The 24,073-nt window shown below is 42.7% G+C and overlaps 1 protein-coding gene across 2 annotated transcripts in view; it reads right to left on the reverse strand.

Moving 5' to 3' along the window:
• Nucleotides 1–2,960: 2,960 nt before the first annotated feature.
• Nucleotides 2,961–24,073, reverse strand: part of LOC126457074 (uncharacterized) — a 104,743-nt gene continuing 83,630 nt past the window's right edge. For both annotated transcript variants that reach the window (XM_050093073.1, XM_050093074.1), the window contains exon 3: nucleotides 2,961–3,358. In XM_050093073.1, coding sequence (XP_049949030.1) covers nucleotides 3,162–3,358 — 197 coding nt within the window. In that variant the 3' untranslated portion in view covers nucleotides 2,961–3,161. The remainder of the gene's footprint in view (nucleotides 3,359–24,073) is intronic.

Here is a 24,073-nt window from a genome sequence, read left to right on the forward strand (position 1 = left end):
CAGCAAGAAACTGAGAAAGGCCGAAGTACAGAGGATATAAAATAGACTGGCAATAGCTAGAAAGGCATTCCGGAAAAACAGGAACTTGATAACATCTAATATTAATTGAAGCATAAGGAAATCTTCTATGGAGACATTAGATCGGAGCATAGACTTGTACGAAAGTAAAACGAGACCGTAAAAAGTCAGGCAAGAAGAGAGTACATGCTTTTGAAATGTGGTGCTACAAAATAATGCTGAAGATCAAACGGGTAGATTGGTAACTAATGAAGGGGTACTCGATCAAACTGGGGAGAAACGAAACTTTTGACACAGCTTGACTAACAGAAGGAATGAGATGGTTCAAATGGCTCTGAGCACTATGGGACTTAACTTCTGTGGTCATCAGTCCCCTAGAACTTAGAACTACTTAAACCTAACTAACCTAAGGACATCACACACATCCATGACCGAGGCAGGATTCGAACCTGCGACCGTAGCAGTCACGCGGTTCCGGACTGAGCGCCTTAACAGCGAGACCACCGCGGCCGGCATGAGATGGTGGGACACATGCTGAAGCATCAATTAGCGGTCAGTTTGGTAATGAAGGGAAATGTGGAGAGTAACGATTGTAAATGAATACTAAGACTTGTCTTTAGTAACAACATTTAAGGGCTGCCGACAGATAACATCAAATTTGGCTAAATCTTTGTACACATCGAGAGTCGTAATTTCCGATTCAGCGTTACTGCAATGTTTATATTGCCGTAACATTACTCGAACCTGCTAGCTGAATGGATTTAATATTGTCGTGCGCTAAACAGCGTGGTCATCAGCACCCTACTGTAGCCTGTATTAAAGTGATTAATTGATTCACTGGAAGTTGCAACTGCCTATAACATTCCGACCGGCCCGTCTTGTCCATTCCACGAGGATCCACGACCGACTTCTATATTTCATTACTCCGCAATTAATTAATTAGCCAGCGCTGTTGTTGCAGAGTATATAATTTGTCTCTCGCAGACGGGCATTCTCTTGGCTTCATCCTCATCTACAGATAATAACAGCCCTCTGTTCATTGCTGCCGCCTGACCTAGACAGCTCACAGATGAATTTGTCAAACAGACGACCAAGTCAGTGGAAACTCTCCGAACAGCATGTGCAGAGAAAGCATTCACGACTACAGCATCCTGCTGCATCCAATTAAAGGACATTATACTACTCTCCGGATGAGAATCCTTGTCGAATACATACTCCAGGCATTCCTATGGACATGGAAAATAGACGTTACATGTCAAAAACTGAATCTGTGCGCCCATTTGTTATTGCTGATGAGATGCCAGTGTAACATTTGCAAAGTATTGTCCTAGCGTTTGGAGTCCATAGCAAACAACCATGGTAACAGTTTTGACATCGCCTGTTCCTCAGTCATGTAAAAACGACTGTTTATCAACTAATGAGATATTAAATTAATGAGACATTAAAAATGGAAAAAGCATTTGAATCGTTTACTGCTCTTAGTACACTTGTTATTAATAAGTTTGCTTCTAAAAGTCCTGTATCGTATTTTGATATTCATGATATGCTCTATACACTGTTTAATTAATGACAAATGTAGTGTTGAAGCTTAAACCATTTTTAGCATTATCCGTGAGGATGGCCCATGACTGAAACCGGTCGATGTTTGGGTTTAAAATAAAAGCGGGCGATGGTCAAACATGCATTTTATACATTACCTGACGGCTGTTGATTGTCACCTTTCAAAAATGTTTAAATTATAGTTTGTTTTATTTTTCCTCTGGTTTCAAAAAGTGACAAGTTTGACCTCAAGTCCAGTATGGAGTCCATTTATAAACGTGAGACTGGCTTTTAGTAGTCAAGAGGCAAGCTGAATTTTACCGTAATGGTGGTAGTAGGCATGTGCGTCCGCCGCGTAGCTGAAGGATCTATTTTGGCGTGGTCCTGGAAGCAGGCAGGTGGTAAACAAGTGTGGCTCTCCGGTTCCTTTCCAGTGCAGTCCCGTCTTGGAGCGCCTGGACCACCGTGGCCAGGCAGATTCAAGGAAAACCGGACGTAAATCCAGATAGTCGGGTTCTGAGCCAAGGTACTCCTGATCGCGTATTCACGTTGTTGAATATTGCCAATGGAGCCGGCCGTTGTGACCGAGCAGTTCTGGGCGCTTCAGTCCGGAACAGCGCGGCTGCTACGGTCGCAGGTTCGAATCCTACCCCGGGCATGGATGTGTGTGATGTCCTTAGGTTAGTTAAATTTAAGTAGTTCTAAAGTTCTAGGGGACTGATGACCTCAGAAGTTAAGTCCCATAGTGCTCAGAGCCATTTCCACCATTTTTTGTTAAGTCCCATAGTGCTTAGAGCCATTTGAACCATCTGAATATTGCCAGGTATTCTGTCTAGTCCGGGTTCGCTGTGTCCGAGAGGTCAAACTTACACTGCCGTCTACTCCTTCACTAGACTTACATGGAAGGTCCGATGCAAGAAAGCATAGGAAAGATCAAATTGCAGCTACAGCGGTACATATTGTAGTGGAAATATGTACTTTCTGGTGCTTTTAGACATAATCGACACCACTGCTAAAGCAAGTCGGTAGCAAAGAATTAGTTTTTTCCAGCAGATTCACTAGCGCGACGCTCCTAACTTGCTCTTCTGATCAGATCGTTGATACGTCTACGGTGATAAGCTTTCTACCGTTATTAACAGACTTTCCTGTAGATGCCATTAAAAAAGTTTTCTCCAGCTGAGGACACCTAATTGACTCCCTCGACGTTATGAAAGGCCTGTTCGAAAGGTCAAAGAGCAGAAATGAGAACTTCCTTATTTTTTGACAACATAGCATATTTTTATTCTATTTTTTCTTCATTTTCCGTGAGAGGAAGACTTGTATGATTTTTAAAATGCGAATAAAGGGGTAGAATGCACTTTCAATTGCATTGACTGCCTGTTAATAATGTTAAAAACTCGTCAGTGTGATTTACGGTCAAATGCATTGCTTCCTGCGGCACAACAAGAGCTTTAGTGCATTTCGTTGGTGACGCGGAGATATCGTGAGTTTGTTTCAGTGGTACTACAGGGATAAAGTGTTATTACCTCATTTGTCGTACGTTAGCGAGGTTTCTTCTGTAGCGATCAACAACGTGAGACTCCTCTCCACACGCTGTCTCCCACCTACGTAACCAGAGATACTCCCTGGTAGTACGAATTACTGTCCAGCCAAGCCATTCCTTGAATTGACGCTTCAGTTTTTAGCGAGTCACAGTATCGCGTCTTCAGTTCACGTTTATCTCTTCCACTCCCGCACAGCAGTTTCCGTTGGTTTTCTCCCAGCGTGATCTCCACAGCTTCCGGTGATTGCTGGTTGTGGCCTAGAAAGCAGAAAGACATAAAAATATCCTCTTTCTGTGAGCAAAGCAAAGTGCAAAACGTAATTAAAAGCACTCAGCTTCACTAATCTTTCAATTTCTACAAAGAACATATATCACAAACCGAAAGTAATGATTCAAATTCCAATCATGACTTTTTGATATCAGTGCACACCCGTACGTGCTCTCTTATAGGTTCTAAATTTGAACCTGAACGTATCACGGGGTTTCTTTTCATGACCTTGATTCTCTTATGTCCTGCATTGGGCGCACTTCGGGCAAACCATTTATGTGGTGGTAATTTTTTTTATGTTTTCCAATGGATGGAGCAAATTTAATTACGTTTGGTGATTATAAACGGTGCACTTATACATAGCAAGCAGCAATAATTATAGACATTGGCTTTTTTAAGGTTGGTGAAAATAAAAGAAATATTTGCATCGGCTGTAGAAATATAATTGAATTACATCATTATTGCATTTACTACCACAAATTTAATCTGTTTCGGATCATTGAAATAGATCGACGATGAGAACCAATTAGAAAATTACTTAACACCTTACTCTGAAATGTTTTAGTGAAAACAACTAACTTCTGTCCATTACACGACAAGTTTAAATAAGTATTATGCCATTTGTATTATTGTTAGTGTTAAGGTCGGTTTCCTGACGGATAGTTATGCTTCGAGACAACCAGTACGTAGGCAGGTGAACATTCACTTGGGTGCGCGTGTGCCTTTTATTACAAAATCTTGTAACTTGGGGTTATACATCCAACAAATAAACAGACGAGAATGTTGGCTGCAAGTGCTACTCCGCGATAAAGGGTGTGGAACAGGAAAGCGAATCGTGGTAGACCGATGACGGAATACACCATGTGATCAAAAGTATCCGGACACGCCCCGAAAACATACGTTTTTCCTGCTTCCCACTGTTGAAGAACAATTCGGGGATTGCAATTGCATCTTTCAATATGATTGAGCACCTGTTCATAATACACGGCCTGTGGAACGCCCACCTCGTGCCAGGCCTCACCGAACGAGATGGATACCTCTCCTCAGTGCAGCACTCTGTGAAGAATAGGCAGCCATTTTCCAAGAAATATTTCATATTACTGCCAGGTACTCTGTATCAGCGACCTCAGTAGTCATTAGACATAGTGAGAGAGCAGAATAGGGCGCTCCACGGAATCACGGACTTCGAACGCGGTCAGTTGTTTGGGTGTCACTTGTGTCATACGTCTGTACGCAAGATTTCCACACTCCTAAACATCCTTAGGTCCACTGTTTCCGATGTGATAGTGAAGTGCAAATGTGAAGGTACACGTACAGCACAAAAGCGTACAGGTCGACCTCGTCTGCTGACTGACAGAGAGCGCCGACAGTTGTAGAGGATCGAAATGTGTAATAGGCAGACATCTATCCAGACCATCACACGCGAATTCCAAACTGCATCAGGATCCACTGCAAGTACTATGACAGGTGGGAGGTGAGAAAACTTAGATTTCATGGTCGAGCGGCTGCTCATAAGCCACACATCTCGCTGGTAAATGCCAAACGACGCCTCGCTTGGAGTAAGGAGCGTAAACATTGGACGATTGAACAGTGGAAAAACGCTGTGAGGAGTGGCTTATCACGGTACACAATGTGGCGATCCGATGGCAGGGTGTGGGTATGGCGAATGCCCAGTGAACGTCATCTGCCAGCGTGTGTAGTGCCAACAGTAAAATTCGGAGGCGGTGGTGTAATGGAGTGGTCGTGTTTTTCATGGAGGGGGCTTACACCCCTTGTTGTTTTGCATGGCACTATCACAGCACAGGTCTACATTGATGTTTTAAGCATCTTCCTATTTGCCACTGTTGAAGAACAATTCGGGGATTGCGATTGCATCTTTCAATATGATTGAGCACCTATTCATAATACACGGCCTGTGGAACGCCCACCTCGTGCCAGGCATCACCGAACGAGATGGATACCTCTCCTCATGCAGCACTCTGTGAAGAATGGGCAGCCATTCTCCAAGAAACTTTCCAGTACCCGATTGAACGTATGCCTGCAAGAGTGGAAGCTGTCATCAAGGCTAAAGGTGGGCCAATACCATACTGAATTCCAGCATTACCGATGGAGGGCGCCACGAACTTGTTTGTCATTTTCAGCCAGGTGTCTGGATACTTTTGATCACATAATGTATACACAGCGTGAAGCCAAAGTATGGTTACAGTTACGGTGCACTCACAGAGGTACAGGTAACTATTATATGGCAGCGGAACTTGGTAGATGTTCTGATGCGTTAATGCAGAATCGATTTGCACAGGAAAAAAAAAAATTATTTTCAGTTTTGACAACTAGGTGGAAATCTGGCTCTGCGAATCCGAGAAAGACGCACAGAATTTTTTCTACATGTAATGGATTAGAAATGGAACGTGGGAAGAAAAGGTCAAACAAGTGAGCAGGGCGTAATGTTTGTTTTATTATTAACCGCAGCTTACATTGGGTGTTTACCATGGCTCCAGACTAGGTGCTGTAGAGCGCTAGAATTGCATCAGGTGGCCAAAATTGTTATTAATTTTTTTCCAGCATAAATCGGTTCCGCGTTGACATGTTTATGGGCTGCCATAGGATAACTACAGCTGGACCTCCGTCAGTAGCTGCAGTTCAGTTATAATCAACCTGTACATTTTTCTGAGTATTTTCCTGTAAGGGACACGTGGTCCCCTGTGGCTCGTTACAGAGGAATAATGTAATCGTTGTTTACTCCGTTCATTACCGTAGTTAGATTTGTTCCTGTGAAAATACTTTTGCAACAGTGAAAATGCTTATAGTATACAATCGCCAAAAACGTACAGCACAAATTAAGGTCACGCCACAACCCTCAGGCAGATGCAAGAGTAGTGTGACGTGGTTGCCGTCGGTGCGTGAACAGCTCAGCATAGCGCCGTTGTGCCGCTCTTCCTACAGCATTCACTGAATCCACACACGAGGTACGTACGTATTGGCCGTCTCTTCATCAGTAAATCAATGGACGCTGCTGTTAACGTAAGACTACCACTGCCGGAAAAAATTAGCCCTAGACAGACCTGAGCAGCACTGCATGCAAGCTTGAGGGCGAAGCGTGTACACTGCTGCCCGTCTCCGTAGCTGCGGGGTCAGTGTGGCAGATTGCATACAGACGAGGGCCCAGGTTCGATTCGCGGTGGGGTCTGAGATTTTTTTCCGATTGGTGGCTGGGTGTTGTGTCGGACTTAGCTTTGTATTGTCAAAAGTCGCTTAAAAACACATTCTCGTTTCATCTTTTGAGATGGCTCTATAGGCTCGAACCGAGAGCCAAAACAATGAAAAACATAAAATTAACATTACTGTTGTCAACAGTATGTATCATGAACCAGTGTAACATGTTTGTTTCTTAACAAGACTCCTAGCCGGATACCATCAGTAGGCAGACATGGGGGCATCAGTCCATTTTGTTAGTGCAGGTTGCCTATGTCAGGGGCTGGTATGCACTCAGGGGAAAACCTATTGTTCTCCTGTGATTGAAGATACATAACCTATTGAAACTTCCTGACAGATTAAAACTGTGTGCCGGACTGAGACTCGAACTCGGGACCTTTGCCTTTTGCGGGCAAGTGCTCTACCAAGGTCCCGAGTTCGAGTCTCGGTCCGGCACACAGTTTTAATGTCAGGAAGTTTCATATCAGCGCACACTCCGCTGCAGAGTGAAAGTCTCATTCTTGACATAACCTATTGCTCTGCTAAAAGGATCCTTCCTTTTGAATGACAGACATTTAACCTATTGTTCCCCCCCCCCTCCCCTTCCCCCTCCGCCCTACTGCTACAGGTACACTTTCAGATCTGCGTTGTTGGAATAGCCCCTGTCACACTTATCAATGTGATTGACTATTTAATTAAATTGATCAATTAATTAACCTCTCCCCCTCTGGTAAATTCCCTCCCCTCCCCCAGAAATTGGGAGGAAGTTCAAATTCCATCAGGACAATGCAACATATGAAGGCTACCTCCACTAAACTAAGAAATTTGCGGCAAAAAAGGGCAATCGAGCTACCTCCACTAATCTAAGTCATCCAACTTTCACCTCTTCCTAGGAATTAGTGGAAAAAGGTCTCAGCCTGTTCTGGATAGGATAGATATAAGTCTTTTATTTTGCAGGCAGTCTTTATTTAAACAATTTGAGGCAGTACAGCCATGCTGTGTCCCCACCACGAGGTCTGGAGTCCAACTGACCTAGTACACAGTACTGCCACCAGAGGGTGCTATCGTCCCTCTTGTGACGTAATCCAAGATGGTGGCCTGGAGGGGAAAATGTCGGGAAAATGACTCCGCCTGCGCTGGGCTGCTGCAGAGAGGAAGGAGTGTACTTCATTTATTTTGGAATAATTTATTTAGGGACAGATTTGAGATAGTATATTTATCACACTGATACAAAACACATGCTCTCACATGCTTGGGGTCACACCACACAGCCTACAGACCTGCAAACTACTCGTCAATTAACGAAATAACGCAAGTAAAACGCTCTGCAGACACACAAACAACTCCTAAATTACCTAAATAATGCACTACACAGCACACAGACATGGAAACTACTCATAAATAATGCAGTACACTGATTTGCAGACACGATATCAACTCATAAATTGTCAAAATATTGCAGTACACAGCTTAGACACCTGCAAACTACTTGCAAATCACTGAAATAATGCAGTGCACTGATGTGCAGACCTGTAAACTACTCATAAATCACTGAAATAATTCGTATATAATGCTCTGCCAACGCGCTCACAATGCTTATACAGCCGGAAATAATGTTGTCCACAAACGTTCTTTGCACGTAAAAATGCTTTCAAACAATCGTCAACATATCAGACTCTCCAAAGGCGCGCATGTGTCGATGCCGCCACGAGCCACCCCCATACGTAAGCCAGCGCGAGCCATCACTCTCATGCCACTGCCACGGCATGTGAAAGTCACGTCTACAGTTAAAGTTCTTCAAGTGTTATACTGACGTCACATGTCTGTCTTAATAAGCGCCAAGTCATCCTCTGGGCCGCGCATGCATGTGATACCTGTGGATACTGACATCACAGCTGTTGCTATATAAATCTGTTCCAGAATAGCGTAGGCTGCTTTCTCTGTAGCGATCCTAGCAGGACATATGAGCTGCATTTAGCCATGCATGTGTGCTCACCTCCCCAGCGTGGCTGACGTATCACACGAAATGTTTGGGTGGCAACTCACCATCTAAAAGGTTCTCAATGTTATACTGATGTTACATGGCTATGTAAAATAAGAGCCAAGTCGACCTCTCGGGAATTGTGTAGTGTCCCAGAAATAGTTAATGCTCACTTTTGTAGGAGCTTTTGTGATGTCTCAGATTCTCTACATGGAAATTCTTGCCCTAATAGAATCTGTTTACGAAAATAGCCCAGAATAACGACAAATGCATTCCTCCTGATGGTTCTAACGTGGCAGCCTGCCCATCATGTGTTACCTTTCCTGGAAATCGTTAAGTCCTGCTATCAACATACACAAACATTCTAACTGCTATGTAGAGACTCCTTTGTCTCAGCACAAAGGATGTCTTGTGATTGAATCGAGCATCATGATTGGCTCTTATCGAATTTACCCACTGAATTACTGATGCCGCCGGTGTGGAAGCACCATCCGCCTGTTTTTCTTTCTGCAGATGAGACTTTCAGTGGCAAAAAACTATTTTAAACAGATCGCCATATTGCATCGACAATTAAACCCTGTAAAGTGCCTCTACATATCGTCAAATATGGAAAGACTGCTCTACCACTGAGGACAGGAGCTTGAATATTAGAGCGTGAAACCGATCTCCAACCCTGCAATAAATTACCGCGTACCGTGTCGATGTAGTAAACATACAATTCGTACCCTGTGCCACACAAAAATCGTCCCTTATACGTCATTTGCGTAGCTATCGACCATCAGACACTCATACATAAACCGCGAAGACAGACAGCACCGTATATACTCCTTGCAGCACTAGATATTTTCGGGCTTGTTTCCCCTCGACAAACACGTTACTGTTTCTGGTCCGGGCCTGCTTGTTTGTCTGCTTTTCTACACTCATCTCCAGACTCTGGATTTACAAGAACACATGTATTTTTGCATGGTTTGCCATAATATTATACCATTTTCGCTGTATTTCTCGATATCAAGCACACAGCAGTATTCTACCGATCGCTCATGCAACATAATTCCGAAGATGTAGACTGGATACTATTTCTCTACAAACCCTATACTTTAGCGAAGTGGAGTGTGCTGTAAACCACTGAGTAACTAGAAACTTATCCTGCCTGCGAAAATCTTTACATGAGAACTCGAAAAAAAATGGAGGCATCTGATATTTCCACTCGTGAATACGAATGACGGTGATGTAACAGATTCCAAATCATCCCTATAATTTACAAAGTCAACTAAGGTGTTTCTCATGTCTAGAGGACCAGTAGACGTGTCTTCCACCCGTCTTTCACCTTCTAGACGCACACACCACAATCGATGTTCCCTCAACTAAATAAAGGCGCGAAATGTGCAGACACAGTAGAGGTGGAAAGAGACAATCCAAAGCCCAATGTTTGGTGTGGATTGATGCATAAATAAATCATTGGTCCAGTCTTTTTCATCGAGTCTGCCGCCAACGATGATATTTACCAGTATACGTTACAAGAGTTTCCTGTGCCATGAGTGGAACACCTGCAACCTGATATCATATTCCAGCAGGATTGGGCACCACCTCACTGTTTCTGATGTCCATCAATTTTTAGATGAAAAGTTTCCGGATAGGTGTACTGGATGAGATAGTCGAATTCTATGACCGCCAGTTCCCCTGGTATTGCACCACTGCCTTCTTCCTTTGAGGTTTTGTAAAGGATCTAATGTTCCCGTACCAATGTCAGAGACCTACAGGACTTGAAGACACGCATTACCAATTCATTCGAACATGTCAAGGTGGATATCTTTAATCGTACGTGGAGAGAAACGGAATTCCGACTAGACAGTATCCGTGCCACTAAGGGTTCATACATTAATGTGTATAAATGAGGAGACAAAACTTCGAGTTGAGTTATCACATGTTCCAAACGATTTGTCAATACCTAGTATAGCTTTAAAGATATTAAATTGTTAAGTGATACCGTATATTCGGTACAGTATTGGTATGCACGTATATAGTCTCGAATCCCAAAACTAATGTTTTAGTACATAAAGGTGAGGAATGTTTGAAATTATACCTGTTACTAGTTTACCTTAATTATTCTCTGTAATACCATCGGTTATCTATGAGACCCAACAAGCCTGTTCTACACACTCTTGATTTATGACGTATGTTCTCCATGTTGTGATGTGCTGTACTTGTAAACACTTCGTTTTACGATAAAGAAATAGGTTAATTTCACACATTCTTCAATTTTATGTACTAAGATATTAGTTTTGAGATTCGACACTCATACATAGCTTACGAAACGGCAATGACGTGTCTACATCTGTTACGTAGGTAACTGCTATGTTTGTTTAACGGTACATTCAGTGCAATTGTATGACTTCCATTTTTAGCTCTCTTCTGTTTTTTATGGTGTGTCGCATTTTTAGATGCGCTTGAGAATGGGCACTGTTCGAAACTAGTAGTACAAATCAAATTTTTGAACGCCTGGTGGAATAAAGCCGTTCTTCGCATTTATGGAGGCTGCGAGGCTCGCCCAGAAGAAAATAATAATGAAAGAACCAAATAACCCTAATAAACGTAGTTTCAGAACCCTATAGTTTCCCCAATACGACATAGGTGCAAGTGCAGTCATGCCTTTATTACAACACCGACAATGCCGAAGGCTACGTTTATGACCTTTTATCATCATTCCAGATAGCTAAGAACTGGTAAATAGCGTACCGACAACAAGTGTATCGAGCGGGTTTAACCAATACCATGGTCCCACAGGTCAACTATTTGAACCCATTGCTTCTTCTATTTTGTTCGGGGTTTTGAAAATCTTTGATGGATTCCAGCTCTGTTGACGGTATCGGTGAACTGCGGAATTCATAGTGAACGCTCGTCAATGCATTCGGAACACGTCTCGGATTGTTTTTAGTGTGTAGTAGCATCGTTGAGGAGATGTGTAGCCTGCCTTCACATGAACTGTACCAACGTGAGACACATGTGGTAATGTGTGTGTCCTGAAGTGCGCAACTGCAGTTGGATCCTTAGGGGCGCTGGTATAACGTGTTCGTCTACTCAGTTGTAGTAGTCGTATTAGGGAGACACACGGTTTCCAGTGCTAAGCTTACTAGGATTATTTGCTTGTTTCATTGTCTTCTGCTCGCACTTTTCGTTGGTACCTGTAGTATTCACCGTTTATGTATTGTGTTGTGTGAAATGAAAAATCGACACATACTATTTGCCAGTAATCCAGCATGATATATGACATTGAAACGTAATCTACTTTAATTATTGCCGGTTGTGTGAAAATAGATCACTGCTCCTTGTTTATGATACACCTGGTAAACACAAGGCGCGTAAATAACGTCTGGTGTTTAACTGCCTCCTCATCAAGGAAATCCTTAACGACGGAACATTTGCTCAGGTCTTCTAGCAGTCAGGAAAGAAACGGACGGTAGCTTCGTAATCCTTTTATTTTTCCCATCCAGTGGTGTAAGAGAAATAAGTGAGGCTAATATAAACAGTGGTGCATGTCCGGTTTTCGAAACATGTTATTAAGAAGATGTTGTGCACAAAGCTGAGGCTCTGAGGCAGGTAGTTCTGTTCTACAAGGAATATTCGTTCGATATATTTTTATGTCCAACGATGACGGACCATATTACGACAAAGAATATCAATGAAATTATGTGATTGTTTATATTACTCGTTCCTAAGTAGGAATGCTAAAAGTCGTGTTATGTACTGTTCCTAATGTGAGCGACGTGCTTGAAATAGGTTAGCCGAGGAATCTAAGGCATAGTGTCCACTTACCGAACAGTAATACACTTGACACTAAAGGCAAGACAGAATCTACAGTAGTTCCAGTGAAACATACAGAACTACATGAAAGTAAGTTGGGGTAATTTATTAGACACTGTACGTGAGCAGGCAATAGCGTAACTTCACGTTCGGAAAATACCTTACCGCAGTTTGCTTATTTCTGTGTGAAATAACAACACTGGATTGTTAAGCGTCTTATTATATATAAAATATTCGTTGTCAGTATTTTATGGGTTTCTACCCGCCAGGGTAGCCGAGAGCGCTAACGCACTGCTTCCTGGACTCGGGTAGGCGGATTAACGACGGGGGCCGGTATGCCGGCCAGCCTGGATGTGGTTTTTAGGCTGTTTTCCACATCCCACTAGGTGAATACTGGGCTGGTCCCCCAGTTCCGCCTCAGTCACACGACTAACAGACATTTGAAAACGTTCGCACTGTTTCATGACTTACACTAGACACAGACAGCTGGGGTACACTAATTCCGTCCCTGGGGGGTTCGGGGTGGCGGCAGGAGGGGCGTCCGGCCACCCTCTGCAATTAACACCGCCAAATCCGCCATAACAAAGCCGACCCCGCGTTGCAGCAGAACAAAGGCCCAGGAAAGAAAGAAAGAAAGAAAGAAAAGTATTTTATGGGTCTCTCTCGTGAATGACAACCAAAAACAACCCATCAGCCCAAAATTTTTCGAGACTGGTTTAATAACTAACAGAGAAAAGTTAAGTTAGTGGCTGCAATGTTTCGGGAGTTCTACATAGTCTTCCCTCCCTCCCCCCCTTCCACTTACATGAACATAACGCACAGAACGTTCACACAATCGTGTGAACTTTCAGAAACGTCCCTCTTTTTGGATGTTGTTTAACTCGCGCGTCGCAATGGCTTGAATGTCGGTTATGTCGTGAAAGAGTTGTTCCTTCGAGTAAATATCTGCACTTTGTCGTTATGTTGTAGGTTCATACTGATAACACTGTGTCTCGTCACCGGCGCAAAAAAAAAAAAAAAAAAAAAAAAAAAAAAGTTTGCGTTTTGAATTTCAATCAAGTCGCGGCAGGCGTCCACGCGTCGTTGTTTATGCTCGCGTGTAAATGTGTGTGGGACGGACTTTGCACACACTTTCCTCACCCTCAAAATATTCTGGAGAATGTCCGAACACGAGATTTAGAGATAATGCTCCATCGAGATTTGTGACACAACATTACGGCCGCACGTCCACTACTTAATATTACCGCTCACAAATGACTGGTCGTATGCACATTTGCTGTTTACAGATGATATTTCAAGCTATCAGCTTAGTAACTACCCTGATATCGTTCATACATCAGTATCATAAATTTTGGACGGACGGTGTATCCCTGAGATTCAGCAGCGCAATATGGCCACAAATGTAAAGTGCGGAGGTGCTCCATACTGCTGGAAATACCGTTCTCCAACCCGAAACAACTCTTCGCTCCGTGGCATGACGTATTCGTGTAGTAAGTTCAACTATTTTCGCCAGCCACTGTTTGCTCAAAAAAGAAAGGTCCAATCATATCAAACGCTGATAAATCACACCACACTGTAACACCTGGTAGGTCCACATGGTGTCCCACCGTCACGTGATGATTCTCAGCTGTGCAGTAGGTACAAATGCGACGTCTGATTGAACTGTTTATCGTAGAAATGGTCTCTTCAAACAACCATATATGGGAATTGTTTGTATTGTGCACATCTTCCATCGTGCCACTCACGAAATACAACCCTTCGCTCATTCAGAACGTGGAGTAATCTAGGAATAAAATTTTTCCATTGGGTGCGATTCAAACTCCGGTGGACGCTAGTTACTGGACCTCATGTCTCGTGAGCCGCTTGCTGCACAGAATTCCTAGGAAACTATCGACACTTTACCATGACTACTCTTTCTCTTGCGGGCCGGTGGATGAACGTCGTCTTCACGAATGGTTCTTGTGGGCATTCTGGACAGTTCCTAGTTCGTCAAACTTCTTTCGCAAGCGTGTAATTGTGAGTCGCGTTGGTGTTACGTCGTTGAAACTTCGTTCTGAACTGTCTTTCCACTTCAGTCTCCGTCTTCCAGTAGCGCTTCAGAATGAACTTTCTTTGCTCAAGGTTCACCAGTTCTTAGGAGGTGTAAAAGAGTGAATATGTTTGTAGGGACACCCTGTACAGCGCAATGTATTGAACCGTGTTAGGACGATACTGCGCTCTACACGGGACTTCCTGATGAGATTTCCTGATTTGCGGACGTGTACTGATACAGCGACGCCATGTAAATATCAATACATCAGCAAATACAAATTAAAAGTAATCACCTTCTGAAGCGCACTCAGGGAAAAAGCTTCAGTATTTATTCGCTAATTAGCTACAGAAGCACTCGGTAGAAGTGTTAAAATGCAGGGAAATGACATTGCACGTGCTTATTTGTTCGTTTCTGATGCATGAACTATTTTTGCAGAAATACATAACAGCACTTCTATCAATCCTCTACAATAATGTATCCTACTCTTTAGGTTTTTAGATCGCTTCCAGCATTGTGGAAAGGAAAATCCCACGTGTATATAAACGTTATCTTTTCTGCGTGCATAATATGTAACGAAATTCATCAGTTCGTTAAAAGGTTCTTCGTTCATCAGTAAAAAATTCCGATAGTTACCTGGCTCTGGCGCAAATTCTTTTAACATGTTAGTATGGGCCCGTGTAGAACGCCCTCCAGGCCACTTTTAGCTCACTGCGGCTTTCTTTTGCTTTCCTTTTCACATTATATAGCGACTGAAATCGCAGTATACTCACGCTCTACATCATCGAGCCCCGACATTAAATGGTTACACAGGCTAACGATGACAAACTTTTTTGCTGAAAATACCTTATTCTTATTTTTTTTAGGGTGGGAAATCCAAATATGATACTTAAAAAACTGTACCACCCTCCATTTCTTCATATTTAAAGTTGAATTTATTAAATTAAGCGATTTTTAATGAATTTAATAGCTTTTATATAGTTAAAATAATTTAAAAACTAGATGTAATGAATGTAGATGACGTTGGTAGCACTGCTGAAAAACATTTGCTGGCAAAAAAAGCCGATTCTGTTTTTGTATTGATAGATGTTTTGTTTACTGTCAACCTAATCTCGCTTTCCCGTTTCCTGTACATGTGCTCAGTACGATGTCTAATCGTGATTGCAAAACTCTGCTGACAGTTTTTGTAGTATCTGTGGTGAATTTGTGATTAAAAAACACCGAAGAAACATTACAGACTTTTTGAAAAAGGTTTATCTATCATACTTTGGATCTAAACTTGGTGATCAAGATAAATCTTGGGCGCCGCAAAAGGTATGTTATGTGTGTGTTGAAGATCTAGGAAAATGGCCCAAAAAGGAGAAAAAAGCCTTTAGATTTGCTGTTCCTATGATATGGAGGGAGCCAAGAAATCATTCCGATGATTGCTACTTTTGCAGTGTTGATATTACTGTTCATAATTCGAAAAACAAGAAGGTAATAAGCTACCCTAACCTTCCGTCCGCCATCCGACCAATAGGGCATGGTGTAGAAGATGATTTAAATTCTGTTACAACAGAAGTATTTTCTAATGTACAATGTGATTTAGATGAACAGGATGATGATGAATTCCATTGTAATACAGAAAGTCTAGAGCCCAAATTGTTTACTCAGACCGAGCTTAACGATTTGGTTAGGGATCTTGGCTTAACGAAAGAAAAAGCTGAATTGCTTGGCTCTAGATTAAAACTTATTGGCAGTTGGAACCAGCATATACATGTATAGAAAGAGAGAGCAGCAATTTTCCAAGTTTTTTCAACAAGAAGATGATTTACTGTACTGCTCAGACATTCCCGGTCTGATGAATGAGTTTGGTATTGAATACAAAAAGAAGGCTGTTTTATTACACAATGGTAACTGTATGCATCTATACCTGCTGGACATTCTGTACATATGAAAGAAAGCTATGAAAACCTAGAAATAGTGCTAAATAAAATAGGCTATTCTGCTCAAGGTTAGATGGTATGTGGCGATCTAAAAGTAACATGCATGCTCCTTTGTCAGGAAGGTGGCTTTATCAAATTTCCCTGTTTCTTGTGTGAATGGGACAGTAGGGCTTGGGATCAAGACTGGTGCAGAAAGAACTGGCCTGTGAGGGAGTCTTTAAAACCTGGTGAGAAGAAAATTATACGCAAAAACTTTGTATATCCAAAAAACCGTTCTCCTACCACCCGTACATATAAAGTTAGGCCTATTGAACAGGTTGGAGAGGCTTTGCCTGAAGATGGACCACGTTTTAAGTATTTCTACCAAAAATTTCCACACCTTTCAGAAGCTAAACTAAAAGAAGGCGTCTTTGTCGGATCTGACTTTAGAAAACTTTGAATCCACAATGACCTTAAATGAAAAAGAAGCATGAGTATCATTCAAGCAAGTCGTTACAAAGTTCTTAGGACATGTAAAAGACACAGAATATGTTTCTATTACAGCTACAATGTTACAGAAGTTTAAAACTTTAGGATGTTTAATGAACCTGAAAGTTCACTTTTTGAACAGTCACCTTGATTACTTCGCGGAGAATATGGGAGATGTTAGAGAAGAGCAAGGAGAGCGTTTTCACCAGGACATTAAAGTGATGGAAAAACGCTACCAAGGCCGCTGGAACACCAACATAATGAGAGAACTACTATTGGTCACTTCACCGAGAAGTTCAGCCGGCGACTCACCGTAGAAAAAGCTACGTAAGAAGATGCAAAGAAAAAAGAGAAAGAAAATACAAACCAATTCCGGCTGTCAAGTGAAACCTACATTAATAGATACCATTGTTTTAAGTAGCTTACTGTAAATACAAACCACGCTTATGTTGTAACAAAGCGTTTCATTAATTTCCCCGTTTACCGTATAGCATAGGATTTTTATACTATATAATAAAAAGCATATTGCTCGAAAACAATGGGTGATACAAAAAAAATAAGGCTAGAATTGAATTCAGCACATAAAAATCTATAAAGATCAGTTATCAAAGTAAAAAAAGTTTTTAAAAAAAAATTTCGTTGGCCTATGTTATTAATCGGTCAACGGCTATCTGGAGAGTAATTTACCGACAGAAATTGGGGGAAGTTTGCCAATGTGGAACTCCGCAGTCTACTGTAAGTTTCGTGTGCCACAAAATTTTTCTGGGTCGCCATCCAATTTAATTAAAATGGGAAAAAGTTAATTTAAGAACTGAATTAGTCACTGAATTGCTAAGAATAACGAACGTGTTAACATTGATTAAAAGATCCAAGTGAAAATATGGTATGAACACATGGGAACAATTTAAGTACAAACGTGAAATCAGATAATTCAGAGCAAGCAGGAGCTTAATCGTCACCAAAAAGAATAAGATAGTCTACAAATATAAGACCTGCCTTGTGCGCTTCAGAAACGCCAGGTGGAATATATTAAAAATAATCTTACAAAAGGGGAAGGGTTTGTCTGAGAAACATTCATCACAAGTTAAAATAATTTATTAAAATAAGACATCATATTAAAAATTCACGAAGTAATTCTAAACTATGATCTTTCGTTGCAAGTTATTTAATTAATTAATTCATTTATATTATTATTATTATATTGACTGCTGAGGGACGTTGCGGTGATAAATGAAAAAGAAATCTTAGACGTGCAGGGGAGAAGTTTACACAAAAGTACACGATTCACACGTTCAAGAACAGAGATAAAAGAGTATTGCGTAACACAATAAGTCAAAGGCTCTGAGGTTCATGCCTGTCACTATGACTGAATTGTTGTGAATAAGAATATTATTGAACACTTTCCGACAAAGAAATCTATCTGCATCACCTTGCAGACCAAACTAAGATACGCTAGCGTAAAACACCCAGAAACGTCGTGAATATTCATGATCAAAGTAAAATTATTAAGACTCGTGAGAACTTCAAGAACACAAATATAAACCATACAGACACAAACAGCAGTAAAATATCATGCGAAATTAAGGATAAAACTTATTCAAGATGGTACTCAAATTACACACGGTGAGATTACCACCACATCGTATGAACAAAGGTACACCGTCGCCGCGCGAGATTAGCCGAGCGGTCTTAGGAGCTGCAGTCATGGACTGTGCGGATGGTCCCGGCGAAGGTTCGAGTCCTCCCTCGGGCATGGGTATGTGTGTTTGTCCTTAGGATAACTTACGTTAAGTGGTGTGTAAGCTTAGGGACTGATGACCTCAGCAGTTAAGTCCCATAAGATTTCCCACACGTTTGAACACTTGAACAGGTACACCATCTTAAAACTGAAACGAAATGAGAAGTAGAAGAAATAAAACACGAACACACGAGCTTAAAAGAGAAGCCACACAACTGAATTTTAAACCTGTGCTGGAGTAACGAACTTCCTACAGAACACGTGCTCTGGTTAGACAAAGCAAAAACCAGAAAAACTTACCAAATACAGGAAAATATAATCGTGACTACACTCTGAGAAATATAAGAATTTGATTACCGAACTTGAAAATGAACTAGGAGATGAAACGTGTACATCAGTTAGAATAGCTGCACTCCATCACACATTAACACATTCACCAGCGTCAAGTCGCTCTTAAGTGTACCGTCTTCACTCACCAGATTTCCAGTCACAAGTGACTAGAACTCTCTCTGCCAGTAACGAACTTCCCTCAGGTAGCCGGAAGAGACCAGACGGGTCCTTTCTGCCACCAACGTAATTACTTTCGAATGAATACTTGAAAGGTACAAATCTCTTTGGCTGGACTGAGGAAGCCACGTTGGGTATACCGTTACTACCACAGCTGGCAGCCAGATGCTGTACTGCTACCATAGTTATAAGAGACTAATTCAGCATACACATTCACTGACTTATTCATACAAATGATAAAGAGAGAAACGAAATTTGGGAGCACAAAATGTAGGTCATATACATAGGATTAGGTAGGTACTGGAAAAATTTATACTTTTACTTAATTGTGTACCACTGGTTTGGGACAGACACCAAGTACAAAACTAAATTACAAATAATTGAGCATGACAGCACGAAATACAAATTAAATACTATGAAACGAATGTTACAGAGACGTTTCAACATGTCAGCTACGAAGGCACAGCAGTGGGGTCCAAGAGAAATACGGAGTCCGAAACGAACTTGTGACGTCACACTAGTCGGTTTGTCCGGCACAGTTCGCGAATGCTCGGCTCCGTACGGAGTCCACGGGAAAAAAAGTATGTACTTGAAAAGATACCCAGTACAGACCTTAACTTCGACGTGTGCTTCTGAGAGCTCGCGAGGATTTAAACGCGCAGTCAGGAATTAGCAAAGTCGTGTGAAATAGTTATTTCCTCCCCGCCGGAGATGGCTGCTGGCACTCTTAAGACCTACAGTGTCACGTGCTGTGATGTACGGGTCATGCCTGTGTTTCCCGTGGGTCTTTGAATTCGAAAATCAACTAACTGAAGCTTTATAGCATCAGAAGATGATCCCAGCATTAGCAGACGAAACGTTAGGCGCAGAAACATGGCTTGTACCACAACCTATGCCAATAAAACGAAAATCACCACGAATGTAAACACCGGCCTTCAGTCTTCATTTTCTGCCTTGCCTCTGACTGTAAAATTGAAGTACAAAAAAGGCTTCTGTCCACAGTTCAAGAAAGCAACATTCGTCACGTTAAATGGGACTGCTTCCACGCCACGGAAGGCGTTTCTGGCGGAGTGCAGTTACTCACCTTTGATGTCCTCCACACTGTTACAGTTTAAAATAAGAGAACAAGATAAAAAGAGCTGGCATACAAGATGAAGAGCCTGATGGTTGAATCCCAAGTTGGTATCTTTATATCCTTTTGCGTAAGTAAAGCGTCTAATCCGTGGGCCATTGCGGGCTTAGGGGAATGCTACATAGTAGCATGTACAAGAAGCATGACAACCCGCGTGGGAGCGCTGCGACATGCACTACAAGCGAGCGGGTGACCCCTCCCCCCAATGTCCTCGTACCTTACATCATTACCATGCATATAGGCGGCACTATAAACTAGGATAAGGTCACCGCAGTCTCGGTCAGGACGTCCGGTGAGCTTTATAGCGCCCACGGGTCTTGCCGCTGCCCACTTCAAAATCCCTGCAGCTGGAGGCTGCATTCCAGGCCCGAATTCATGCACTAGCGAGCCTCGTGCTGTCCGAGTAAGCTGGTGGTCGCGCCACGACACGTCTACTGTCAGTCGTCGGCACACGAGCCGTGCTTTCCAAGGCTGAACGCGCCAAGTTCAACATGCTGGTGAACGCTCAGAAACGACACGACTTATGCATACTATACGTGTGCCTCAACGTGGTATACGCGATCGCAGTCCGCTCCAGTGGGCTCTATCTGGCTCGCTAATCACACTGTTTACGAAGTGTACGGGCGTAAAATCACTCCAGTCGGTAAAGACATCGGCCTATAGAAGTTCCATTACAAAGCATACGATACAAATTTCCAATAGTTCTCTTCGTAAGATAAAAATTATTTCATAATTCTCAAAAAAATGGCTCTGAGCACTATGGGACTTAACATCTATGGTCATCAGTCCCCTAGAACTTAGAACTACTTAAACCTAACTAACCTAAGGACAGCACACAACACCCAGCCATCACGAGGCAGAGAAAATCCCTGACCCCGCCGGGAATCGAACCCGGGAACCCGGGCGTGGGAAGCGAGTACGCTACTGCACGACCACGAGATGCGGGCTCATAATTCTCACTTTTTAACAAAATCCTAGGCCATTCCTACTTGAACACTGTGCCCTTTCAGCAGCAGGAACTTTACAACATGTGAAAAACAAAAGTTAAAGTAAGAAAAAGCAAAATATCTTACTGCAAGTAGTGCAACCTGTCTTGTGGATGAAGCCAATCGAACAAACTCACTCCTCAGAAACAGCCTACGTATATTTACATAATATTGAATCTTGTAGAAATTATACTTTTGTTAAACTAATAAGAATATATAAAGACATGTCACAAACCGCGAAGGCTAGCGAAAACAAAATTGGAACTATCAAATCAGCTGTTACCTAACAAATCCGGAGACGCTACTTCTCGCGCTGTACCAATGTACTTTGCGTCTTCCATCTCCTCCAAACTTTAATTGCAGATTTGGCATTGACTGACAGTTAAATATGCACTGAAGCGCCAAATAAACTAGTACACCTACCTAATATCCTGTAGGGCCCCCACGAGCGCCCAGAAGTGCCGCAACACGACGTGACATGAACCAGACTAATGTATGAAGTAATGCTAGAGGGAACTGACGCCATGAATCCTGCAGGGCTGTCCATAAATCCGTAAGAGTACGAGGAGGTGGAGACCTCTTCTGAACAGCATATTGCAAGGCATCCCAGATATGCTTAGTAATGTTCATGTCTGGGGAGTTTGGTGGCAAGCAGAATTGCTTAAGCCCGCATCTCGTGGTCGTACGGTAGCGTTCTCGCTTCCCACGCCCGGGTTCCCGGGTTCGATTCCCGGCGGGGTCAGGGATTTTCTCTGCCTCGTGATGGCTGGGTGTTGTGTGCTGTCCTTAGGTTAGTTAGGTTTAAGTAGTTCTAAGTTCTAGGGGACTTATGACCACAGTAGTTGAGTCCCATAGTGCTCAGAGCCATTTGAACCATTTGAAGAATTGCTTAAACTCAGAGGAGTGTTCCTGGAGTCACTCTGTAGCAATTTCGGACGTGTGAGGTATCGCGTTGTCCTGCTGGAATTGCCCAAGTCCGTCAGAATCCACAATGGACATGAATGGATGCAGGGGATCAGATAGGATGTTTACGCACATTTCACCTGTCACAGTCGTATCTGGACGTATCAGGGGTCCCATATCACTCCAATTGCACACGCCGCATACCATTACAGAGCCTCCAACAGCTTGAACAGACGGCTGCTAACATGAAGGGTCCATGGATTCATGAGGTTGTCTCCATACCCGTACACGTCCATCCGCGCGATACAATTTGAAACGACACTCGTCCGAGCAGGCAACATGTTTCCAGTCCAATATCGGTGTTGACGGATCCCGCAGAGCTTTGTGTCGTGCAGTCGTCAAGGTTACACCAGAGCGCCTTTGGCTCCGAAAGCCCATATCGTTGATGTTTCGTTGAATGTTTCGCACGTTGACACTTGTTGATGGCCCAGCATTGAAATCTGCAGCAATTTGCGGAAGGGTTGCGCTTCTGTCACGTTGAACGATTCTCTTCCGTCGTCGTTGGTCGCGTTCTTGCAGGATCTTTCTCCGGCCGCAGCAGTGTCGGTGATTTGATGTTTTACCGGATTCCTGATACTCGTATTCACGGCACACTCGTGAAAAGGGTCGTACGGGAAAATCCCCACTTCATCACTACCTCGGAGATGCTGTGTCCCATCGCTCGTTCGCCGACTACAACACCATGTCCAAACTCACTTAAATCTTGATAACCTGCCATTGTAGCAGCAGTAACCGATCTAACAACTACGCCAGACACTTGTTGCTTGTTCTGTCTGTTTACATATCTGTGTATTTCAGTGCGCATGCCGATAAGTGTTTCTTAGGCACTTCAGTGTAAGATACTGTACCAAGAACATCGCAATTCTTATGGATTCTCAGTGTGACGTTGCGTTGAAACGGCACGTTTTCGTGATACACAAGTTATAATAATTCTTTAGCCACCAGTAAGACGTTTACCGTAATTTTATTACAAAGAATCATACAATTAACGACAGGTTTTAGAGAGATCAGTAGTTTTCTGGTATTTAGGAACGACGTATATACATATCGGCTTCAAATGAAAGCCAATATGCCGTCTCGCGATTCTGTACTGAGGAGACGTAATGGCGTTATTCCATCTCATTCGTCAACGTCGAAATGCACGTTCAGAATATCTGTCATGTTAAACATTGTTGTGCACGTTCGGAAAGGCTTCCCAACGTACGTTTTCCACGCTATGACGTCAGAAACTCGACGCGCTTAACTTTCGAATACACGGTCCGTGTGCCGACGGCTTAAGGAGCGAGTCGTGCGGTAGGAGGAAAGTGCCTCGTGCGTTTGCGCCACACGGGTTGCAGACATCAGCTGTGTCATTCGTAGCGTGTTACGGGTGCCAATGTCAGTAGTTCACGCTGTAGCGTCCGCGTCTACTGACGAGCCTGCAAGCTTCTGCCGCTTTTTCTGGCGCGCTGACAGCAAGTACCTAGGGGACATTTAATAGCGTTCATAGAAAATTTCCAGGTGCTCTGAGAGTTTACATCATTTTTTTCAGATTTAGGTTAATTCTGATTCAGGTAAGATTACGTTGATAGTCATATATTACTAAGTGCCACATTGGAAATGTAAGTTTTCAAAACTAACACAAATCGAAAAATAATTTACTATTTCCAGTAGTGGGTAGATGCTTTTGAAGCACAGTATGAGTAAGCACTTTCCATTGTACAGCACATTTGTAAACACAAGACAGAACAAGTTCAAATGTAAGGATCCTGGTGGCGGTGGTGGTAAGTTCTTATGGGACCAAACTGCTGAGGTCACTGGTCCATAGGCTTACACAGTACTTAATCTAACTTACACTAACGACAACACGCACACCCATGCCCAAGGGAGGACTCCGACGGCAGGAGCCGCACGAACCGTGGCAAGGGGGTCTCACACCTGCTGTTTATTGTTAAATATATAGAGATAGTATTTATGAAACAAATATTTGTGAATGTATCAAAT

Source organism: Schistocerca serialis, chromosome 2, assembly GCF_023864345.2.
Source record: "Schistocerca serialis cubense isolate TAMUIC-IGC-003099 chromosome 2, iqSchSeri2.2, whole genome shotgun sequence".
Classification (NCBI taxonomy): Eukaryota; Metazoa; Arthropoda; class Insecta; order Orthoptera; family Acrididae; genus Schistocerca; species Schistocerca serialis.